Here is a 24,208-nt window from a genome sequence, read left to right as displayed (position 1 = left end):
CTTACATCCTTCTAGGTTGAGAACTGCTGATTGAGGGCTCAGTGTCTGTTATTCTAAAAGTGTATTAATTCTGGTTTAAGCACTTGGGCTTTCAAGCCAGTTATTTTACATTAAGAGGGTTCGTGGTCTGCACTCTTGTGGGAGGAGAGGCTGGACTCTGCCCTTCTGAGCTGGGAATTTCTGGTTAAAGGCTTATAGTGCATGCATATCTGAACTGTTTCTTACTGAAGTTGGTGCGCCTTGTTTGCTGTGGCATAGACTGGATTCGGGCCTGCTGGATCTAGCTTTGTTTGTGTAACTTGAGCACTAATCCAGACATTCTCTAAAGTATTCAATGGTATTTATTACTGCTTGGTTGTAACTTGATTAAAGTGTAGCTATCATTCAAGTCTTTTGGATTAAGCACTTGGGCTTCAGACCAGTTGTTTTACATTAGGAAGGTTTGTGGCAAGCACTGTGGTGGCAGGACAGGTAGCTTTCATCCTTCTAAGTTGGGAACTGCTGATTGAGAGCCCAGTGTCCAAGTGTATTAGTTCTGGTTTAGGCACTTGGGCTTCAGGCCAGTTATTTTACATTAAGAAGGTTCGTGGACTGCACTCTTGTGGGAGAAGAGGCTGGACTCTGCCCTTCTGAGCTGGGAATTTCTGGTTAAAGGTTTATAGTGCCTGAATATTTGAACTGTATCTTACTGAAATTGGTTCACCTTGTTTGCTCTATCATAGACTAGATCCAGGCCTACTGAATCTAGCTTTGTTTATATACTTGTTGTTTGTTTGCTTGTTATTTCCTGGAAGCTAATTCACCTAATACGCAACTTCTCAGCTTCTGTGGATCACTAGTGATATCTGCATTGCTTACTGTACTTATTTCCTTGTTTCACTTGAAAGAAAGTTACTGTTTGTCGTTTTGCATTTAGTTTCTTGTATCACATTGCACTCAAGTTACCTGGCACTTGCTCACTAAAGCAATTATATAAGTCAGCACTATAAATTAAAAGCACTACACCCTCACTCCCCACTGGCCCTTGTTTTCAATTAAGGATTTCCCAATATTATTCTAGCATGTCCAAAGGTCAGTTGTCAATCTCCTCTCCGGTCCAGCTGGTGAATCTGGGAATCTTGAGGCAATGTTATAACTGCCTCGTGTACACAGACAACCCTCTCCTCCTCCCACATAACACAAATACTTGCGAGAGATGCAGCTATTTAGCCAAACTGGAGGCTGAGCTCTCTCAACTCAGGACTGGCAAGACCAGACAGGAGGAGAAGGCAACTACACACACCACAAAACCAGCCTCACATAATGCTACCACTCCACTGAATCAAACACATAAACACACAAAGACATACTCGGAGGCTCTGAGTAAAAATTTACCTAAACAGCAGAGGCCTCCAAAGCAGACACCCAAACAACTGCTACCTCAAGACACCCCACAAGCAACACATAAACCACAAAAGCAGTGTGCAAAGCAGTCACAGCCCTTAAGGCCAAATACAACACCAAACATACTTGTCATAGGTGACTCCATAGTCAGACACACTGGCGTCCCACTCACCAGGCTGAACAAGGAGAGGGTCACAGTAAGCTGCCTATCGGGCTAGAATCCGCCACATAACACAAGCACTGGGTCACTCCACAGCAAGTACAAATATGACACAGTCATTGTCCATGCTGGTGTGAACGACCTGAGACGCACCTCCTGGACTGCATGAAAAGAGACATAGATGAGCTCTCTGATTATGTAGCCCAGGCAGGTATGACCCTAACCCTGAGCAGTATCCTTCCTTCACCAAGAATGATGCCACAATATAGGGACAAGATGATCAGCTTTAACAATTGGCTTAATGTCTGGTGTCATTCAAAGGGGATCCAGTGTCTGTCTGCCTGGGATGACATGCTTGACAAGCCACGCTGCTACATAAGGGACGGCTTGCACCTGTCACCCTGGGATTCGGATATTGGCTAAGGCTCTTGCCACCCCATAGTGCCTTTTTAGGCAAGGCTCAAATTCTAAACCTACCACCCTAGAAAACAAAAATGGGAAGAAATTGAGGGTAATGCTGCTCAATGCCAGAAGTCTAAATCTCAAAATGCACTTTTCGAGGCCCTTCTCAGTATGGAGAACATCGATGTCTGTGCTGTAACTGAAACCTGGTTCAAGGCTCCTGAGAGCACCCGGCACTATTAGGTTTTACCTCATATCATGCGTTCGGCCCCAAAACCCGGACCACTCCACAAAAGGAGGGTGTATCCATATTCATAAAGGATACTCACACCTCCAGGTTGGTGGCAACGCATGAAGCCGGAAACCATCCAGGTGCAACTAACAATAGGCAAAACTGCTCTACAAATTGTAGCATGCTACAGGCCACCCTCTCAAACTCAGGAACCCCACACAGCCTTCCTGAAGACACTGGAGGGTATAAATGTATCTCCAAACACCATCATATTGGGTGACTTCAACTACCCGAATATAGACTGGGAACATTACTCAAGCCCTAACTTTCTAGCCCAACGGTTCCTGGAGTTCATAAATTCAAATGCCATGGAACAGCTAGTCACTGTTCCCACGAGAGGAGAAAATATACTAGATCTCATTGTCACAAACATGGGGACAAAATGCTCCACACGAAGTATATCCCTCATTGGTGAGATCTGATCATAAACTAATCTCACTGGAAATCCACATCCCGCCCCACCCCAAACAAAAAGACCATAGTGAAGAACTTCTCTAAAGCAAACTTCACACTACTCAAGACTGGTGAGGTATCCTTCAAGGCCCCTGAGTCAGAGGAAACCACAACCCAAGCTGGAAGCCCTTACAAATGCCTTCTATGAACACCTCCAGGACTGCATGGATGAGGCAATCCCAAATAAAACCAAGACTCTTTCCACAAAGGGCAAACGTCCAGTCTGGTGGACCCCAGCCATTAACAAACTTTACAATAAGAGGAGAAAGCTATTACATGATAGAACAAAATCCATAAAAGGGAAGTCACCCTGATCATTATTAGCAAAAAATACGAGCACTCATAAAATCAACTAAGGCCAATTTTGAGAGAAAAATTGCCATGGATTCAAAGGACAATCATAAGGCCTTTTCAGCTATGTTAGGAACCTGGGTGGAAACTCACAGATATGCTCAGAATTAGTCCAAAATGATACAAAAATCACTGAACCCACAGACATTGCCAACATACTGGCAGACAGGTTCAGTGCAAACTTCACCCCTCTCCCCTAAAGGAGAGATAACTATCCCAGCCGAGTGTAGCCTCCCGGACATCTCAAATGCAGGTGAAAGCTGCTCTCTCTAAAGCTAAAAACACAGCATCAATGGGACCGGATGGTGTCCCCGGCTGTGTGCTACACGAGCTAAATGAGGAATTAAACCCGCACATAAGGCAGCTGTTTAATCTCAGCCTTACCACAGGATACATGCCCAAGGAGTGGCGTCGGCAACTGTGGTCCCACTCCACAAAGGTGGCCTCACGGACCCTGGTAATTACCGCCCCATAAGCTTAACAAGTCTAGTCTGCAAAGCTATGGAGAGGATCATAATGGAGCTCATAAACAAAGATATAGGGGACTTGCAGACATTGGACCCGACCCAGTTTGGCTTTGTCAAGGGAAGATCATGCCTTTTGAACTTGGTCGACTTCTTGAAATAGTCACCAAGGCCATTGATGAGGAAAGGCAGTCCATACAGCCTACCTTGACCTTGCAAAGGCTTTCGACACAATACCCCACTCGGGTATTGTAGAAAAACTTACCAGCTTAAATGTAAACCCATATGTCACAAGATGGGTTGCAAACTGGCTTAAGGACAGAACCCACAGGGTTAGAGTTGCTGGTGCTGTGTCAGACTCAAGCCGGTCACAAGTGGTGTCCCACAGGGCTCGGTCCTTGGCCCCTATTGTTTAGCTTCTACTTCTCAGAAGTACAGGCCAACATGGGAGGACTTTGGCTGACAAAGTTTGCAGATGACTGCAAACTGAACCCCATAGTGGAAAGTGCATCGGACACTGATATCCTTCAGAAGGGACTCACGGAAACAGATAGCTGGTGCCAGAGCCATGGCCTGAAGTTAAGCGCCAAAAATGTATAGTCATACCCTTCGGGAAAAACAAGGTAACCCCAAGCTACCATATAGGTGGCAATCCACTAAGCACAGAAGAGGTTATCAGGGACCTGGGGACCCAGGTTGACAGTGGCCTTTCTTTTGACACTCACATTGCTAAAGTGGTTAGAAAGACCTTCTACATTGCCCACCTGATCATGAAGGGATTCACATCCAGATCTAGTGAGGTCATTGTTCCCTGTACTCTTCACTTATCAGACCAATGATCGAGTACAATGCCCCATTCGGGATGTATCTCACCCGACATCTGCAGCAATTGGAGAGACCCCAAAAGTTCCTCACCAAAAGGATAAAGGGACTCCAAAATCTGTCATATGCTGCCAGATTGAAGAAACTCCAGCTCTATTCAGTCGCATACCGTCTGCTCAGAGGTGACATGTGCCCTGACATACAAGGCCATGTCCAACCTGGAATTAATGGACATGCTCCACCTCAAAAATCCAAATCCACCAAAACCACTAGAGCAAGCGACTTAAACCTTAGCACGGATATAAATAGGACGTGCTGGAGGGATAGATTTATCACTCAGAGACTCCCTATGCTGTGAATAAAATCCCGGTCCATGTGAGGCAGAGCACCTCGCTGACTCTGTTCAAGAGAAATCTAGACCTGTGGATGGGAGATCGTAGGTTTACCCCGGGAATCATCTCTGGGTCACTGCTGGACAGAGGCACAACAAACTAATGGGCACAGTATTTTTTCATATAAGGGGTGGCGTAAGCCACAATAATTTGGGCTAGGCTTATAAATGCCTTAGGGCAGATAGCCTAGTATAAACCTATGAACCTATTAGGTAGAATGCGATAAAGAGATGGGACTGGGGGAGTGTCCTAGATCAAATCTACAGTGGGGTGGGCACTGCAAAAGCCACCAAATTTAAACTACAACCAAAAACAGGGAGGGGGTGGAGAAAAGTTTCAACAGAGATGTGAGGAATCAGAGTGCAAATTATAAAACAAAAAAAATATATACTGATGTCTGTATATTTGCAGAACACTAAGACAACAGATATCTAAGCAACAATTTAGCTCTATAATACAGAATAATACAGAAAAATATACTCAGCTCTATATATTTGCAGATAGTCTTGTAAGGCTGTCTCTCAACACACAGGTTCCACTTTAAATGCAGACTGCTGCTATTAACAGTTCAAATTAAGGGAACCTTGAGTTAACAACACACAAGCAATAGAAACCAAAATGAGGGGGAATGTTTACCATATGTGTGTGTGTGTGTGTGTGTGTGTGTGTGTGTGTGTGTGTGTGTATATATATATATATATATATGTGTGTGTGTGTGTGTGTGTGTGTGTGTGTGTGTGTATATATATATATATATATATATATATATATATATATATATATACATGCACACGATATATACACACACACATACATATATATATATATATATATATATATATATATATATATATATATATATATATAGGTCTACTTTCACATCCTGACATTATACTAAGTGGTCCAGAATTGCTGATCCCAAAATATTATACAGATGCAGTGTCTGCAAAACAGTTCCTCTGGGTAAAATGTCAGTGCCTTATATAACTTGTAGGTGAGAAGATGTATGGAGAGGGAATCCAGCTTGCTTCATAAAATCGACTCTAGTACACTTACACAACTTTTCCAGATGGGTGAAGGGCTGAAAGTAATAAGATAATTGACAGGGAATTTCACACTGGTTACTCAGGATGTGTTTTAGATTAAAATTGTCAATTAATTAAACTTTATCAATATAGCAAATCCCAGACTTGCTGTCTGACTTCATTGATAAAACTGGACGTTTTCTTCATTAATGAGTCAAAGAATTTTGTAATGAAAGATTGGTTGTGTTATTGTTAGCATCATCTCATACCATATTCTAGCAGAGTCTTGCATAGTGAAGAGTAGTTACATTGCTGTAGATCCTTCTAGAAATAATGTTGTTGGTAAAATGGTTGACAGCTCATTATACATACCCAGTAATTCCTAAATGTAAATGAGCAGTTCCTCAGTTCCTTATCCACTGTGTATTTTATAACAAGAAAACACTGTGAAGCAAGGAAGTACTATGTATAACTTTACTCAGCTTGCCTTTCTGGCCTTGAATTTTTTGTTTACTTAATGACTTATTCACCCCTTGGACCCTGCTTCCTAGCCCTCTGGCATACAGGCTACTAATTAAACCCAGGCCATTGGTAGTGCAGGGGGACACATTACCATTGTGCCAGTTGCAAGACTGTTTGTACTGGGTACTTGCTTCATTTGTTTTGCAACATAATGACATATTTTTTTTAAGTATTACAGCAAAACAAGTCTAAACAAATGCAGAATCAGAACTCAGACCATGTATTCAGTGACTAGTTGGTTTTGTACCAATACATTTGTGCCTTTAGTGTAAAGCAAATCGTGTGAAACAGATGACACACAGAACTGTTTACATCTATTAATATTAGTAGCTCACATGTATATGTTTTAAAAGGGTACTGAATTTCATATTAAAAAACAAAAGGAAATAGTAAGTGCAGAGCTACAAACAACGGTTACTGCTTCTGTATAATGGTCAGTTCTGTTCTTTGTTTTGCATCATGATTAAGTTCTGTTCTAAGCCTCTGTTGTTTGACACCAATCTCCTTTTCTCTCTTATGTAAACATTTTGCTGTCCTCCTTTCTCCTTCTAGTTATTACATTATACATTTTTTACAATTTATGGGGTAGGTTCCCTCTTTCTACAGGAGAATTACCCTGCAGTGTCCCTCCTTAGGATGTACAGAAAAGGAACAAGAGTCTGGTACTTGGAAGTTGTTGGGTCCATCATATTGTAATATGATTTTTGTGCAGCCCACACTTGTGTCCACAAGGTTAAATACATATAAAATAGCAATTGACATTATATGTATATGTCAGTGTATCAGTAACCCAGTTGGCATCTGGACAGAAATTTAGACTATGACTGCGGTGGTGGTGCTGCGGTAGCGTTGTCGCCTCACAGTAAGACGCTGTCTGGTTCGATCCTCAGCTAGAGCGTCTTCTGCGTGGAGACATGTGTGAAAGAGCGTACCTTCGTTGAAGGTTGTGCGTCAGGGATGGCAACTCGGCATGTAAAAATCTACTGCCAATCATTAGCGGACCAGAGTTGCGCTGTGGCGACCCCTAACTGGGAAAAGCTGAAAGGCACAACAACAACTATGGCTTGGGCTGCTGTCCATCTTTAAGGGCAGCATAGCCATACGGCACTTTATCTTCAAATCTTCCACCAAAAAGAAGGGCAGGTCATCAGTGTTCATTATTTTTATTTTTTGGGATGTAAAGGTATATCCACCCTTTTTTTTCTAGATGGTAGTTGACATCCAACTTTTTTCAGCAGCTGGTTGAAGATCACTGGTGTTGGCTCACTTACCTCTGCCTTTCCATGTTTGACCTGACATCCTGGACTAATTCGTAATTGCTTTTAGTCTTAAGAGTTATAGCATTGTGCTTGTCATCTGGAAAACAAATGATCCAAGAATGTTTGAGATGCAATTTAAATAAATATTTTTGTGTAACTCTCTATTTTATCAGGAAAAGTTTTGGTTGGTCACAAGCAAGAGATAGCTGAAAAGAGAATTCCTTCCCTCAATACGTACATGAAGGTAAGACCATACAAGCTGCCACTTTTGGATGAAAAGATATGTTAGTTGTTTAGGCTTTTAAACTGAATTTGAGATGTTGAATGTTGATGGCACAGAAATTACCTTGCATAATGCAGTGGTACCTGTGAGGATACTTCCTTAATATACTCTTTCAGATGAGTTAGTTTCTATTCATGGTTTTGAATTTAAAAAATATATTTCAAGAAATGTTCAAAGGTTATACAAACTTCACTTTGTATACTACACATACAAATAGCTTATTGTTAATATTGAGAAAAATAAATGTACGGAAAGTCACCATTTAAGCAGTCTAAATCAATGTAAATATAGCACTGCAATGTATACTAGTTGTAAAGATAAACCTGCCATAAGTGGTAAGGCATATTAAGTATTAACTGCATATATGTAAATAGTTGCTAACATTTTTTATGTAGTTCTCTGCTACTTTTAGTCTAGTAGCCTCCTAAAACTCCAGCTTTAATTTGCTTGTGCTCAAAACTATTTTGCATAAAGTTGAGGCACTATACTAAGGGTGTAGGACAGTATTCTGATTTTGCAACTTAGTGTTCTTTGTTGTACTTCTCTGTTCCTATGATCTGTTACAGATTTTCAAGTCTGTTTATGTAAATTTCTTCTGAATTTATTGTACTCTATTTTATGGCATAAGATTTATTACAAACTGGGCCAGATTCCAAAAGACTTGCTGTCAAAGTAAGTGATTTACTCCAAGAGCAAGTCTTTTGCAATTTGACCCCCCCCCCCCCCCCCGTAAGCTTGCATCATGGATAGGCACTACTATGAAGTCACTTACACAAAGAGCAAGTCTTTCAGAATCAGGGCGTACTTGCACCAGAGTAAGTCACTTACATTGAGAGAAAGTTTTTTTGGAATCAGGCTCATTATGTTATTTGATTGTATATTGTGTCACTTTATTGTAAGCTTTCACTGACCTTAGTAGCCATAATGTCCTTGGTCTTGTCTGAAAAAGGTTCACAGACCAACGCACATACCTGGTTAACAAATGTAAATAAATAAATACATTAATACACAGGAAACTCTAGAATGCCTTTTATTGGATATGTTGAGTTGATGTACTGTATACATTGAACATAACTACTAAGACTAAATACATATTAAGTATAAGAGATACTGAATAATATATGCAGAATAAGCAGTCATGCCCAATGTATTGTGCCTAGCTATTTAAATTGGTTTCAAGTGATTTCAGCCGTTTTACTTGCACTTTTTCTAGAGTTGTACTGTATTTGCTCTAAATCTGAAGTTGCAGCTATTAATTGAAATTGTTTTACAGTTTGCACTGCATTCATATAGTTTATGTGCTGTCCCTAACTAGATTTTAAGAGGTTTCTGTCCTTTTTTTGCACTTTTCTTCATATTCACTGTGTTTTCTCTGATATTAATTTATTAAATGGCTAGGTATACGGTATTCCCCCACCTTTGCTCAATTGCTAATTAACTTTCACCAGTTAACTTTTCTTTTTCCAAGATTATCAGAAAAAGATGGCCTTTTCTTTATTATTATTTAGCTTTAGTGATAAAACCTTATTCATCTGGTTGAAATTTTTGAAAGAAAAAAGAGGCCACTCAGACATTAAAGCATCCAGTTTTTATCTTTACAGGTGACATCCTCATGGATATTTCTAACCCCAGTATGGACTTTCCACTTTTGTTTGAAGTGTTTTTCAAAAAGTTAGAATCTGTTGGTCTACAGCTACATATGAAGAAAATGAAATTGATAAATGACTTTCTTATTCTTCTGGTCACTGAAGACACAAAAGTTTAAGATATATAAAACAGTATGTGAGATAGTTTAACTGTATCTGTACTTAAATTACTAAAACATAACCACTTAGCCATTTTTTTTCTTTTAAAGTAGGATTTTACCTTTCTTTTTTTCAGCGAAGTTAGCAAATTTTAAAATGTTGTAGTTCCCTAAAATCAACTTTTATTTTTCTCATTTGCCACTTAGATGTCATTGTTATTTAATTAAAAAAATCAGACAAAAAATCTTATTTTCTTATTGAAGAATTGCTGTAAATATTTAGTAGACAGAAGCCGTCTGATACTCGAGAAAGAGGTAGCTACAAAGTACTCACAGGGAACTCCTACCAAAGGCAATACCAAGGATTATGCTTGAAAGACAAATTAAGTTGCCGATTATGGGTGGTAGTCATAGTCATTACACCAGTGTGTTAAGATGGCTGCTGTGATTTGCAGATAAGCACAGCCAAGGCTAGAGTCATGGAGGCCATTTACACTAAAGCTTGATAGCTGTAAATAAAGTTATGCGAATAAAGTAATAATGAGATGGTAATGAGAATCGATGTAAAACTGTGTATGCCAATAAGTCCGCTTTTTGTAATTCATTGTCATAATTTGACATGTTTCTTCGCCAACTGCAGATACATAATAAAAAGGTGGAAATGCATGTTTTCTATCTACCTTGCAAGTGGGGAAGATGCTTTCCCTTGCCGCCATCTTTGCTATTTCCTGGAGTGAACTGCTTGTCTTTGCTGACTATAAACCACTTGTACCCCATCGACCCTTGCCGGCCAAGAAGGTGGTGATTTAGACAGACAATTACACTGTATAATTTTGATAATCAGGAAATCCTTGATAGATTTAGAGTTGACAGGGATATTGTAAGGGTCTTAGTGAGCATGTGGGGCCTTTCTATCCCTTTGGATACTAAGGTATGTATAGCCCTCACTGTACTTGTCAGGGAGACCTTCTAGAGACAGGCCGGGGACCCGTTGGATATTTCAGTCTAATTTGAGGATACTTCAGTAGTTCCTGGACGTACTGTTGTTACACATGGATCAGTACATCTATTTCCCAGTGTTACCTCAGGACCGAGCTCTGACGCCTTCTATGGGGTAGAAAATTTCTATGAGGTGCTTGGCATGATAGACTGCACTCATGTTGCAACTAGGACCCCTCCTGGTCAACAGGGGGAGTGGAATGGAAATAGGTAGGGCTACCATTCCATCAACTGCCAGGTAGTGTGTGATGCATAGAAGTGCATCACCAATGTGTCTACCCATCATCCTGGCTATGCACACGATGCCTGTATCTGGTACACAAGCTCACTCTCTGGCATCTTCCTGCATGTTAGGATGCCCAGCGGTTATCTTATTGGTAAGTGGAAGAATATATATATTTTTGTATGATTTAAGTAGTTATTCATAGTAAAATGTATTGCTTAATATTAAACCACTTTTCCTTTCTTTGTCTTCTCTCCCCCCTCTCTCTCTCTTTTTTTCAGGTGTAGCAAGGGTATTCACTGCATCCATGGCTCATGATAGCAGTGAGAAATCAAAGGGAAGTGTGGAAAACAATTTTAATACAGCCCTATTCCAAACTCATATTGTCATTGAGAGGGTATTTGGCATGTTTAAAGCCCATTTCAGATGGCTGGATGAGTCTGGGGTTGCCATTCAGTATGCCCCAACTACTGTATGCAGGATGTTCACTGCTTGTTACATAAGTTCATAGGAGATTACTAAGCTAACGGCTTAAGAGCCCTTAGAAGCCCAGCCAATATAACCTAATTTTATCTAATATATGGGTCCTAGGGACAAGAGGATAACATGGATTTATGCCAATGCCTTAAGTATCTTATTACAGATTGCTCCTGTCCATAAAGGACATAGGCACTACCCCAGGTGTGAATTTACAATTCCCCATCCATTGATCCAAAGTGCATTTGAAGAGGGCCAGTGAAGAGCTCTACTTAATGGGAATAGGAAGCCTGTTCCAAATATGGGATTATCTCTGAGACACATCTGTCTCTCCAGCATGTCTTGTTTGAGTCGCTGACTAAGTTTAGATCCCTAGATTGAGTAACTCTCACGCTGTTTGACTTTCAGATGCGTTTCAGCTCCATCAGGGCTGGATTTGTGAGTCCCTTGTAGGTCAGGCATAGGACACCCCTTATTAGTCACTAGAAGACAAAGTAAAAGGATAGGGCTTTTTGTCTGCCCACTGTGGATACATAGTGTTCAAAGTTCAGGCTACTATCAGTGTACCTAGATCTCTCAACTCTGAGTCTAATCTTAGAGGTGTACTATTGATGCTGTAATTTGTAGAGGTATTTGACTTCCCAAAGGGTATGATAATGCATTTTTTCACATTTAGTTTTAGGCCATGACTCTGGCACCAATTATTTTCTTCCTGCTAACACCGGTGTCCCCCAAGGCTCTGTATTGGGTTCTCTCTTGTTCAGTATTTTTACTAACAGTTTATCCTTTGCTACTAACCTCTCAACTCTTTTACAATATGCCGATGACTTGACCCTTATTACCACTGCCCACAGCATCCCAGAACTCCTTGCTCTTACCCAAGACACTTTTACATCCATCGAAACCTGGCTCAATGATAATCAACTAATTCTAAATAAAAAAAAACTAAACTTCTACTTTTCCTTTCTAAAACACTGGCAACACACAAATCCACTTTCTCTATTACCTCCCTCAACAATACCACTATCAGACCAGAACTCCATGCTAAATTACTTGGTGTTATAATTGACAAATTAAAATTCAACATGCATATTCATTATTGCATAAAAAAAAAAAAAAAAAAAAAAAACACCAGAAACTTGGTCTTCTGTAACCACAAACTGCTTTCACCCTCCACCAAACCCTCCCTGGCCCTGTCTCTCCTATTACCCCGTCTTTTGTATGCAACTCCAGTTTTTACTAACCTTCAGTCTTCACTTCTCTCTAAACTAGTGCAAACATACAATAAAATAGGTAGATTTGCCTCTAATGTCCCTTACAAATCCCACCACTGCCTCACCCTTAAATCATTACAATGGCCTGAATTCCTTAAACAATTGTTTCTTTCTCAACTACATATCACACACTCACTTTTTTATAATCCCACTTCCTGTCTCTCCATCTCTAATATTTATCTCTGTATAACACCCGACGTCAACTTTGTACATCTGACAAACATCTTCTTGACATTTACAAACAGTCAAAAAATATTGGTAAGTCCTAATATAAATACTCTGTAGCTCACACCTGGAACTCTCTTCCACTTAAAATAAGAAGTATCCCCCATAAGTTCCATTTCACACTACAACTCAAACATTACTTTCTTAAGACTTGGTCCTGCCCTTGCCAAGCTCTGGCCTGATCTTTAACTGATTTCTTCCTAAATTCTACTTTTGATTGCTTTAAGTTTTTCTCTCTTTTTATCTGTCGTTCTTTCTTAATCTTCTTTACAGTATATCTACAATCAGGTTCTTGTAAATATTCATACTTGGGGATTATCCTGCCACTATTGTATTGGATTTTTTTGAAACATATATAAATATATTGTCTTTGTTTTCATTTTATGTAAATGTTTCTTGTCAATATTACTATTGTAATTTTTAGTGTTTGTATTAATTAGTTACTGTTGTTTTTTTTGGCATGTCTGTAATTGTAATTGGAGCTTTTCTTCTCATGTCTCCACTGAAAATGGGTCTTTGGCTCAGTTGGACCAACCCAGTTAACAAATGACAATTAATCAATAAATAAATAAATAAATATAGCATGTTGTTTACACACTGTATTTTCTTTGTAAGGCACCTCTGAGGTCACTCCTGCTGCTGCTGTAAGTGCCTAGTCAAGTACATGCCAAATGATGCATTGTACCATTTGGCATGTACCAAATGGTGCATTGTACTCTATTATTGGTCTATTGAGGGCTGAGTACACTGGGACTATAATTACCTTGGATTTGGATGCCATACCCTAACTTATAGGGTGTGCCACATAAAAGGACTTCCTCACCGCTGTGGACACATGGTGTTCAAAGTTCAGGCTACTATCTGTGTACCTAGATCTCTCAACTCTGAGTCTGCTCTTAGAGGTGTACTATTGATGTTGTAATTTGTAGAGGTATTTGACTTACCAAAGATATGATAAGGCCTTTTTTCACATTTAGTTTTAGGCCTTGGCTCTGGCCCCAATTATTTGTCGGATCTAGACCCTCCTGAAGGATATCTACATCATTGGGGGATTCAGTGATTGCCCCCAGCTTGCAGTCATCTAGATGCCTTCCACATTAGCCTTGACATCAGAGAAGTATATTCTGAACAGGAGCAGTCCCAGCACTGAGCCCTGTGGCACATCACTAGTAACTGGCCTCTTGTTGGATCTGGATTCACCCACTTTAACCATGTGTGTCTTGTCCATGATCCAGTTGGCTATCCATCTGTTGACTTAGGGATTTGTGCCCATTTTTTTGTTTGTTTATAATACCTGAGTGGGGAATTGTGTCAAATGCCTTGGCTAGATTGTGGTAGATAATATGTACTGTTTTACCCTCATCCATGGCCTTAGTGACTTGTGACTTTCTCAAAGAAATACACCAGATTCAGTAGGCATGACCTGTCTTTGACAAAGCTGAATTGGGTCAGGTCTAGTGGTTGAAGGTTTCCTACGTTATTTATCATGTCCATGATTATTCTTTCCGTGGCCTTATATATAAGACTAGTCAGACTTATGAGTGTGTAATTTCCTGGGTTAGTAGATTCTCAAAAATCTGCACAAAACAATCATGCACCAGTTTGGTGGTGAAGTGACCCATGCTTTCACTATAGCTGCCATTTCCAGTTCTACTGTGGTTAATGAAAACTATCTGGCAGCAGTAGTATATGACCCTATGCAGCAGGCTCATGCATGGCCTATGGTTGCATAGGTAAAGAGTTGGTGTCTAGTCCAGATTTATGGAGCATGACATTCAGATTAGTGTTTTCTTTTTTTATAAAAAACACACAGATTATAATTGACCCAGGCAGTACTATGTGTGAGCTTTGTTGTATGGTGCATGGTCTTCTGCCACTGTTCATCTGACATTCCCTCTTATCTTAACATTTTTGTTACATAGAATGGGCAGTCATATTGTGGTTTATAAAAGCTATGCATGACTCCTCATTGACAGCACTTCAGTGATGTCTTAAGGCATGTTATAAGTAACAGTTACATATAAGCTATGCTTATAGTTTTAAGTGATTTGCATTTAACAGTAATTCCCACCTTGCACTGGAATGGAAAAAGTTTCTCATGTTTATCTTTATTATCCAATGCTTCCTCAGTTTTAAGTATGACATATTACAAATGATTTACTTTTCTCTCGTACGTTACTGCACATCAGATTATTTTACTATTTCACACCAAATTGTGTCAGCAATATATATATCTTCATTTGTGTAGTGCTGAGGGTGAAGTGGCAGTAGTGACAGAGTAGATGGCAGGATACTCATGCAGTATATTTCCAGGTGTATATAATTCTCTTAATAAGGAGTAATATTTGTTTATGTTCTGTGTAATTGTCAGCTGTACCACTGCTGAACTGAAAATCTTGATAATGCATGTCCACTTAATGGTTTTAAACATTGCAGTTCATATATAATGCTCTGCACCTTTCTTTCAAGAATTTTCTTTAATTGTAAGCAGTAACATTATTGAAATGAAATACATGAGGAGGATTCATAAAGGTTGCCACTAAGTGTACACTATGTGAACAGTATTGGGCCTAATTCCTAAAGACTTGCTCTCAATGTAAGTAACCACTTACGCTCAGAGCAGGCTGAGAGCAAGTCTTTTGGAATCTCGCCCGTGGTGTAAGCCTGTTTATAGACTGGCCTTACACCAAAGTAAGTGACTTACACTGAGAGAAGGTCTTTCAGAAGGAGGGCAGATATACACAGAGAGCAGGTATTTTTGGAATCTGTCTATTTGTGTAACCTTTCTGCATGAATAGACAGTAAAAGCATTGTGGTAGGGCTGTTCTTGAATTCAGAAAAGTCACCTCAAGGTGTACACATACTGTACACTTCGTGGTAACCCTTATGAATAACCCCTATGGGCATTCAAACCTTTCTACTACTGGTTAAATTATGCACACACACACAAGTTCTGCATTTATTTTTTCATTTTCTTACTTATGTTTGAAGTTAAACCTTGACATCAGTGTATTAAAAGGCATAGCAATCAAATGCTGTATTTCATACTTAAATACCTGAAATGTCTAGCCTGACTTAAACTATGTCAAAGTCAAATGTGTCATACAGCACAACTACAAAAGATAGATTAGTTGAAGGTGCATGTGATCGGGAGGACGGGCTGTCGTATGAACTGGATGGTGACTTGCTGTGATGATGTGTCCTACTTGCTACAACTAATCCTACAGATTGTGATCTCACAGTGCTGCAGGATTGAGACTTTGACTGGGGGGTTCTCCTAAGTGGACTTAATGCTCACATGGCTTTCATGAATTCTGTTGTGTTTGTTTCCCTTTAAAATTTCCACTAGTTTCTTGAGAAGCACTTGTAGTGCAGCATGCTCTGCGCCATGTCTCTACAGTATCTTGTCTGCTTCTCCATCTAGCACTGACTCCGATTTGAGTCTGCAAGGTCTTAACTAGAGTATGCATGGAAGTGGAGATGAATGCTATGTGTGCCTGTGCCACCATAAGGCCCATGTGTGTGACCATGACATTACCCTTACTCTCTAGCATTTGCATATAGTGCTGTAAATTGTCACTAGACCCTGCAGTACTCTGACCATTTCTAGCCGACTCTCTGTGGCAGTGGACTGAGCCTGAGCAATGTCACAGCACATTTGCTGCTGGGCAACCAATGCTTTAAGTGTTTCTTGAGTATCTATGATACATGCCTGTGCCTGGCATGCCTTTAAACAGGTGTAACCATGGACAGTGTTACCTCTGAGTTTGTGCCATTATCCAGAAGGTGTTCCTGTGGTTGTAGAGACACTGTTATTGAGGTCCAGGTCCATTGGTTCTCTCCTTGTACAGCCTGTACTGTAATGTCTCCATCTACCTGACATTGTGATCCAGTATGACCTCCTTCAAAGTCATATACCTGCTGTAGGGTGTGTGATTCTGCCATATAACTTGCTGACTGTGTGCCAGTTTCCTCACGCTGTCTCAATAAAAAAATGTTATTATCGTCAGCCATTCTGCTGCTGTTGTCTTCTAAATTTACTGAAATAGTGGAACTGCTTGCTTCTGCTGTGAAGAATGAAGTGCGTACACTACTACCCAGACAATGGAGTACATTACTGTATGCTTTTTAAGGAAATGTGGAGGACACTTAACATGCCATGATGTGTAGACGTGGAAGGTTCATCTGTTAATAGTAAATATCATGTGTTGCATGCAGTCACTTTACCAGAGCAGTCATTCCCTTTGTGTAAATATCCTATAGAGGTAAAACTAACATGTCCATGGATACTGCTGATGTAGGTATTTGCCAGTGTCCACACCATCCACGATTATGCCTGTACCATTCTTATCTGTGTCGCAGTCATATCCATGACTGGAGCTGAGGTACTCCTCATCACTTATTAAAGGAATATGTGTTTGAGGTCCCCCATTAGTGCTAAGGACAATTGCATTCCATCTTGACTTTGCTCAGTCACATCTTAGTACTTCATTGGCTCTCTTCTTGCACTATGTTAATGTGTACTTCCTTCCATACAGCATTTATATCCACTTGGCTCCAGGCCTTCTCAGCCTGTTTGGGGCTCTTTTTCCAAAAAGGCATTTGCCATATGTCCTAAGGAGAGCTGCAGGCATATGATTCTCTTCATGCCTAAAATTGTACTTTCTCTGTCTGGATTTCTGCTGCTGCATGTTTCATTTACTTAAAACAACATGCAAAAGTAATACACTGATGCTTGTTCCACTAATCAGCCGAAGAACATACCAATGAAAACAAGACTCCTTCCATTATAAATAAGCCAAACATCTGACTACAAAAACATTTTTGTTAACACGCCACCTGTGTTCATATACACATAATACAAGTCAAGCATCACCCAGTTAAATAATCTTTAATTAACGTATACTGCATCATCCACAAATGCATAGTACTACTGTAAACACTTATCATAACACTGCCACTTATTCTGTTGCCAGTCCTAGAAAAAAAGCATTCCCCTGTTCCCCTGCCACTTCTCTGCACGAATACTGCCATGTTTTTTTGATTCATAATGGAAAGTCACAATTGCCACAGTAAATAGCATGTATCCTGACAGCTCAATAGATTAATACAAATGCAGCACATCAGACTTCACTGACTTCAAATAGTGCACTGTTTGTCTATAAACTATAAATCTTTCTCTGTAAGTACAAAAAATATGCAAATAATTCTTGTAAACATGTCTTTCACATTACCATCAGTAGTACTTCCCCATACATTTTTCATTACTGCTGTCAATTCTGACTAATATGTCTAGCACTATTAACACGAATTAGCTGCATTTGACAAAACATGGAAAACACAATTTTCCTGCTAATGTCTGCTGTATTAAATGAATTAATGTTGTATTAACCTGCTTACAGCTTATTTTATAATGTTATTTCTATTTTATTTCACTTGTTAATCTTCAAGCTGTCCCAAAACCCTAGCCACCTAACTTGATTTTTCACAATTAAATATGGTGGTATTAAAGTTATTCACATAAAAATAGGCTATTTTGCATGTTTGGTAAGCAAATTAGGTTGAGTTATGCTTACCTCTATGAATCACAGTGAGAGTGTATGACAACATAGTCATGTTACTAGTCCTCAGGCAGCTGTGGATGAGCTGCTCTGAGCAGTGCTGGCTTCAGGAATGTGTGAACAAGCCTAATATATCTCAAGTATCCCTACGCTTAGAAAATGGAAACTGGAGTCAGCAGAAATTAAGTTTGCATAATCTTGATGCTTAAACATTGCCCATCCTGCATACTGTGACATACCTTATTGCCTCAAAACAGTCAGTAATTTAGATTATAGGATAATGATCTTAACAGGAAAATGCATTTATAAAGTGATGTAAAAAAAAGATGTACTGCTGCAACATTTCATTACTGGCTTTTATTTACCTTGGCAAGGAAATGTAAAACTATGCATTTAAATAAATTATCTAGGTGACAAAGCAATTTGATAAAACCAAACTTGCTAAAAATAGTAGTTCCATGTCTAATACCCCTACATGCTACCTGGGTTTGGTTATAACAGTGTCACACCCCTGAAGGTGTGGTTCCAACCCTGTGAAATGCAGCTCTACATGTGCATTCTTCATTGTGGTACTGCACTTCAAAAGATGGCAACACCTCTGAAGGCATGAGGTCGAGCACCACGCTGGCCTGACAAGGAGACCAAAATCATGGTCTACCTCTTACAGGAGTCATACCTAGAGAAAACTGAAGCATCAATAGGAGGCACAAAATGGAAAAAAATTTACATCTGGCAAGAGTTGGGTGAGCATGTGACATCCTGACAGAGATCACCAGCTGAGGACTTACAGAGGCATAGGCCTGACCAGCTGGTGGAGTGGGTAGACCAGACTACGTTGAGAAGGACAGAAGGACAGATTTCTGTAAATACTTTTTTACTTTTTTAAAATCTTATCAAAACTAGGTTAAAAAACATACTGGAAAAATACTGCATACATACAGATATATGCAAGAATATCTATGTTTTAGCCAAAGGTATGACTTGCAGTAAAACTTGCTGTAAATATAAATGCTTCTGGATACAAATATAATATGTTTATATGTACACATGCATTTCTGGATAAATGACAAAGTATATACTGAAGTAATGGTTTATATATAGATATAGATGCACACAAACACACACACATACATACATACATACACATAAGTGATACAGTGCAGAACTATACGTACACAAACACACACACAGACAAAGTTCTATATTAAAATCTCAAAAAAAAGAAATACTGGAAACATACAAGACTGCACCCAAATGCTCAAATCTTGTAAGCTTGACATAGAAAAAAAAAAAAAACATACAAAATAGCCTGTTTTTGAAGGGGGGGGCCCTGCCCCCCCACACCCTATGCTACATATATATTTCAGCTCTGAGACTGCACACCACTGGGGGAAAGGATCAGTCCGCTATCCTCCTGTGCCATGATCCTGCACAGCTCAGATTCCAGCAAAAAGAAACAGTGTTACTTTTCTTTTTGTTGGTTCAAGCTTACAAGAATCAAGCATTTGGGTTCAGTCTTGTAAGTTTTGATAATTTCTTCTTCCAATAGTCTCGGGAAGAACTGTGTGTGTGTGTGTGTGTGTGTGTGTGTGTGTGTGTGTGTGTGTGTGTGTGTGTGTGTGTGTGTGTGTGTGTGTGTGTGTGTGTGTGTGTATATATATATATATATATATATATATATATATATATATATATATATCTATATACACATATATATTTACATATATATGTGCATATACCCACACATATAGATAGATATATACATGTGCATGTGTGTGTGTATTTATACATAAAATAGAAAAAAATGCTTGCATTGCCATATAATTTCATATACTGTAAGTATTAGCATAATAATTAGTTGTACTACCTTCAGACAGTTTTTAGAAAAATGATTTGGTTTGTGTAGGGCCCAAACTGTTTAGCAATATGATATTTATGTAAGATATTCATTTCTCACAAAATATTAACTACATATTCAAAATGGCTGAATTAACTTAACCACCACTTTCTAGACAGAGAGGAGGTGGGGCAAAAGTAGCAAGTAAATGACCAACACACAAGATACTGAGAAATGCACTGTTTGCTTAGTTAGTATACAATTCTACTAATCCCCTTATATGCGTACACTCATTAGTCATTAAATTATCAAAGCACGGATTTCCATGAACTATTTCTACTGCATCGCTCTGTAACAGTAGATGTTTTTTTTACTGCAAGATGAACTAGAAGGATGTCATGACTTCCTTACAGGTGTGTGTGTGTGTGTGTGTGTGTGTGTGCGCGCGCACGTGTCCTTACCTCTTAACTGCCCAGCTTTTCGCAAATTGTGCAGATTTTTGACTCATATTTTTGGTCTGTCCCTCATAAAATTTGTGATTTTCTGGATTTTTGAGGCAGATCAGTGAGGACTAAATTTACTAAAAAATGACAGCCATTTCAGTTTCAGATTTCAAATCCTTCAGAAAAATGCATGGTAACACAAGACCTTTTATTCTAGCAACTTTCTAAGTTCACAAGAGCAGTATTTAAAATTTGTCCCTATTTTGGGGACTTTGTCTCCCCTTACAATTATTTTTTGCTTTGTCCAGATTTTTTGTGCTGTGAAGTTGAGAGCTATGTGTGCAGCTTGTCTCTTTTAATGAAATGCACAAGTGTGTTGCTTAGAGTAATTTTACATGATATAACTTAAAATTGCAAGTAAAGTACACAAGGCATAGTGGAAAACAGAACTGTCAATGGAAATGTTTGCAAAGGTTGCAGAAATTACCACCCCTCTAAATAGAAAAGATGTTCACATACAAAAAATGTAACACTTTGAAGGAAGTCATTCTGTCCTTCTAGTTCAATTTGCAGTAAAGAAGTAATGCTTAGTAGCTCTGATGGATTATCTACAATTAATTTATGAAAATATGTGCTTTGATGCTTTCTTGCTGTAGTAAATTAAAGCATGTAACAAGACTCAGTAGAAATGTGTAGAGAAATAAGCACACATGTTAATCAAGTAAAAGAATAACTTCAGTGTCTTACTGATTAGTAAATGTAGTCCTGTAAGAAAGATTTAAACACAAATCTATGATAGCTAAGGAACCACCCTCCGTGTCTTCTCTGTGCAGCGGAAGAGATTTCATTCATCTTTCCTCTTGAGCTTTGTATGTAGAGATCGACTGAGTGTGCTCATGCGCATGCAAAGAAAAAAATAAAAGAAAGTGCTTTCAGTACACGATTATAGCACAATCCTTATCAGCCACCTTATCTCCTTGGTATCAGTAGACTGCAGATGTAAAAATCACCACCATTTGATATCCTTATACTAATTGTTCACAGCTTTCCAGTACCATTTCTCAAAATTTGCTTTTCTGAATAAAGATTTAATACAAGTAATAAACCACTGTTAATAAAGACTACACTGATTTATTCCATTATAAGTGAATTTATTGTCTCCATTTCTTGTTTGTCTCTCAACCTTCATTCTCTCATATTTTAATTTTAATTATGTGTTGTTTTGTATTTCTTTTATTCATTTCTCTCCCCTTTATGTTCTTTTTTTCTACAGGTCCAGAATCCCTAGGAGCAGCCCAACCATGTTCCTCCCAGGTCAAGGAGCATTTACCGTCTGCCCATCCAAGGGCACTCTCACAGGATTGGGGAAGTGGCACTGGTCCTGTAGGCACCCTGGCATAAGGCAGTCTAGCAAGCCTCACAGAGCATGGGCTTCAGGACTTGGTTGAGGATGTGCTGGAACAGGCTGTGGAGAAACATCTTCAGCCAGTCCAGGATGCACTTCAGCAGGTTTAGAACTCACTGCCAGTGTCAGCACCAACCACTGTGCCACCACAGGCCTCTACCTCATCAATATCAGCGTTCTCCACTGCAACACCATCAGGCAGTGGAAACATTAGAGGTCCTGTGGCTCAGGTTCCTCATATGCCCAACACCTCTTCACCTACTTCTCTCCTTCCCGAACCCTCTCTCTTACACCCTCTAACCTACTTCCTACTTAAACTACCCACTTATGTAAAAAAAAGAAAAATAGGGACGTCTATCCCCTGCCAAAAATATAGCACCCCTCTTTTCCCAACTCTTCCAGCACAAGCCTGTTAATATGATCTTTATGTGTTTCCCTCTTTATTATGTCTCCCTTTTTCAGTCTTTCTTGTCTTCCCCTTTTCACTCTTTTATAGAAACACAGGATGTCCACAGAAGGCTGCTTCTATATAAAACATAAAAAACCCTTAGTATTTTTTAAAAGTTAGTAAAAACAGCTTAACTGTTCGCTGCTTACCTTAAATATTTATAATGTGCTTGTCCACATCCCCTTTCTTCTGTATTACCCAAACACTTCTGAAATTAAAAAATGAAAAAAGAACCAAACCGACAGTACAACCAACCATTTAATAAAGTAAATAAAATAAAGTACGAACTGAGCACTTTCATCTACATTCAAATATACATAGAATTCATCAGCGTGATTGTGTCAACCATTAATAATCCTGTTAAATACTAAAGGAGAACCAGTCACAAACAAGACAATACACATTGCAGGGTGATGTCACGAACACTAGTTAAATGGGAATTGTAATAAGTTATATAAATACATAAATAATATGTAGATAAAATGAATTACACAAACACTTTACAAAGTTAAAATTGGAAATATATAACTATAAATATTGTAATAAATTAATGAATATATGCTAAATAGGAGTGTATGTTGTCAAACAGCTGAACTATATTATTCTGAAAGCATTCCACTAATGGTGCTTATGAAAACCTAATAGATGAATTAAAAAAATAATAAATAAATAGCTTAAATTAATTAGTCAAGCAAAATAGATGGGTGTTGCCATAATTATACCACCACAGCTCTTTTGTTAATATACAAGCAATAGAAATGCTGTCATTAATACCATGTGCTGATGAAGCATTAAGCCTTAGCTGCCAGTATAATTCTTTACACTCAAGTTGTCAACAGCTCTACTAAAACTTGCAGCTGTTGCCCTATCGATAATAAAAAATATAAACTTTTTAAAACTGGGGAAGTCAGTAGTATGCTTGTATAATGCATTCTTTGTTTTCTTATGTTTCATGTCAAAGACATGCTCCTGAATTCTTTCTTTCACCTTTATAATTGTTTTCCCAGTATAGAAAGTGGTGCAAGAACTGCATGTGGCAACAGAAGCTATAAGTAAGGTATTGCAGTCACACCTTCCAGGACAAGGGATATTCCTTGCTAAATTCTCTACTGAAACATAAGGACCCTCTTTAGTAAACTGGCAGGCTCCACATTTGTGCATTGATCCATGTCATCCTCATCATCATCAGCCCCTTTTTTCCCATTTTCTACATGGGGTCAGAGAATTGCGTTAACTGTCACCATCTCTCAATTCAATGCCACACTCCTGCCTTCTTCAACATTTATGCCTGTCGCAGATCTTCTTTCACACAATCCATCCACCTCTTTGCTGAATGTCCTAGTTTCCTCATACCTTCTTCCTGTGTGTCCCAAATCTTCACCAGATTGTCTTCTGCTGTTCTGCATGTGTCCAAACCACCGTAATCTCTTCTCTGTGATATTTTCTGCAATTGGAGCTACTTTGGCTTCTGCTCTTATGTCCTCATTTCTTCATCTGTCCCACAGTGTGCATCCTACCACCCTTCACAGGCACTTCATTTCCATCACCTCCAGCTTCTTCATCTGCTCTGCCTTTACTTTCCAGGTTTCTGTACCATACAGTAGTACTGGTAACACCACTGTTTTGTATACCTCAAGTATCCTCATGATTGATCCATGTGCCCTCTTTAAAATATCCATACTACCTAACACTTTCAAAAGAAATTTTATATTCCTACCCTTGGAAAAAACAATCACAGGAGTAGCACCTAATTGTTTTCTAACT

At 39.0% G+C, this 24,208-nt stretch overlaps 1 protein-coding gene across 4 annotated transcripts in view; it reads left to right on the top strand.

Annotated features, from left to right (window-relative positions):
• NCF4 (neutrophil cytosolic factor 4) overlaps positions 1 to 24,208 on the top strand; it is a 709,063-nt gene that overhangs the window by 454,003 nt on the left and 230,852 nt on the right. For all 4 annotated transcript variants that reach the window (XM_044066584.1, XM_044066558.1, XM_044066575.1 and 1 more), the window contains one exon: positions 7,699 to 7,769. In XM_044066584.1, coding sequence (XP_043922519.1) covers positions 7,699 to 7,769 — 71 coding nt within the window. The remainder of the gene's footprint in view (positions 1 to 7,698; positions 7,770 to 24,208) is intronic.

Source organism: Protopterus annectens, chromosome 1.part0 (assembly GCF_019279795.1).
Source record: "Protopterus annectens isolate FY-2018-M chromosome 1.part0, PAN1.0, whole genome shotgun sequence".
Classification (NCBI taxonomy): domain Eukaryota; kingdom Metazoa; phylum Chordata; order Ceratodontiformes; family Protopteridae; genus Protopterus; species Protopterus annectens.
This window is presented reverse-complemented; position numbering and strand designations above follow the sequence as displayed.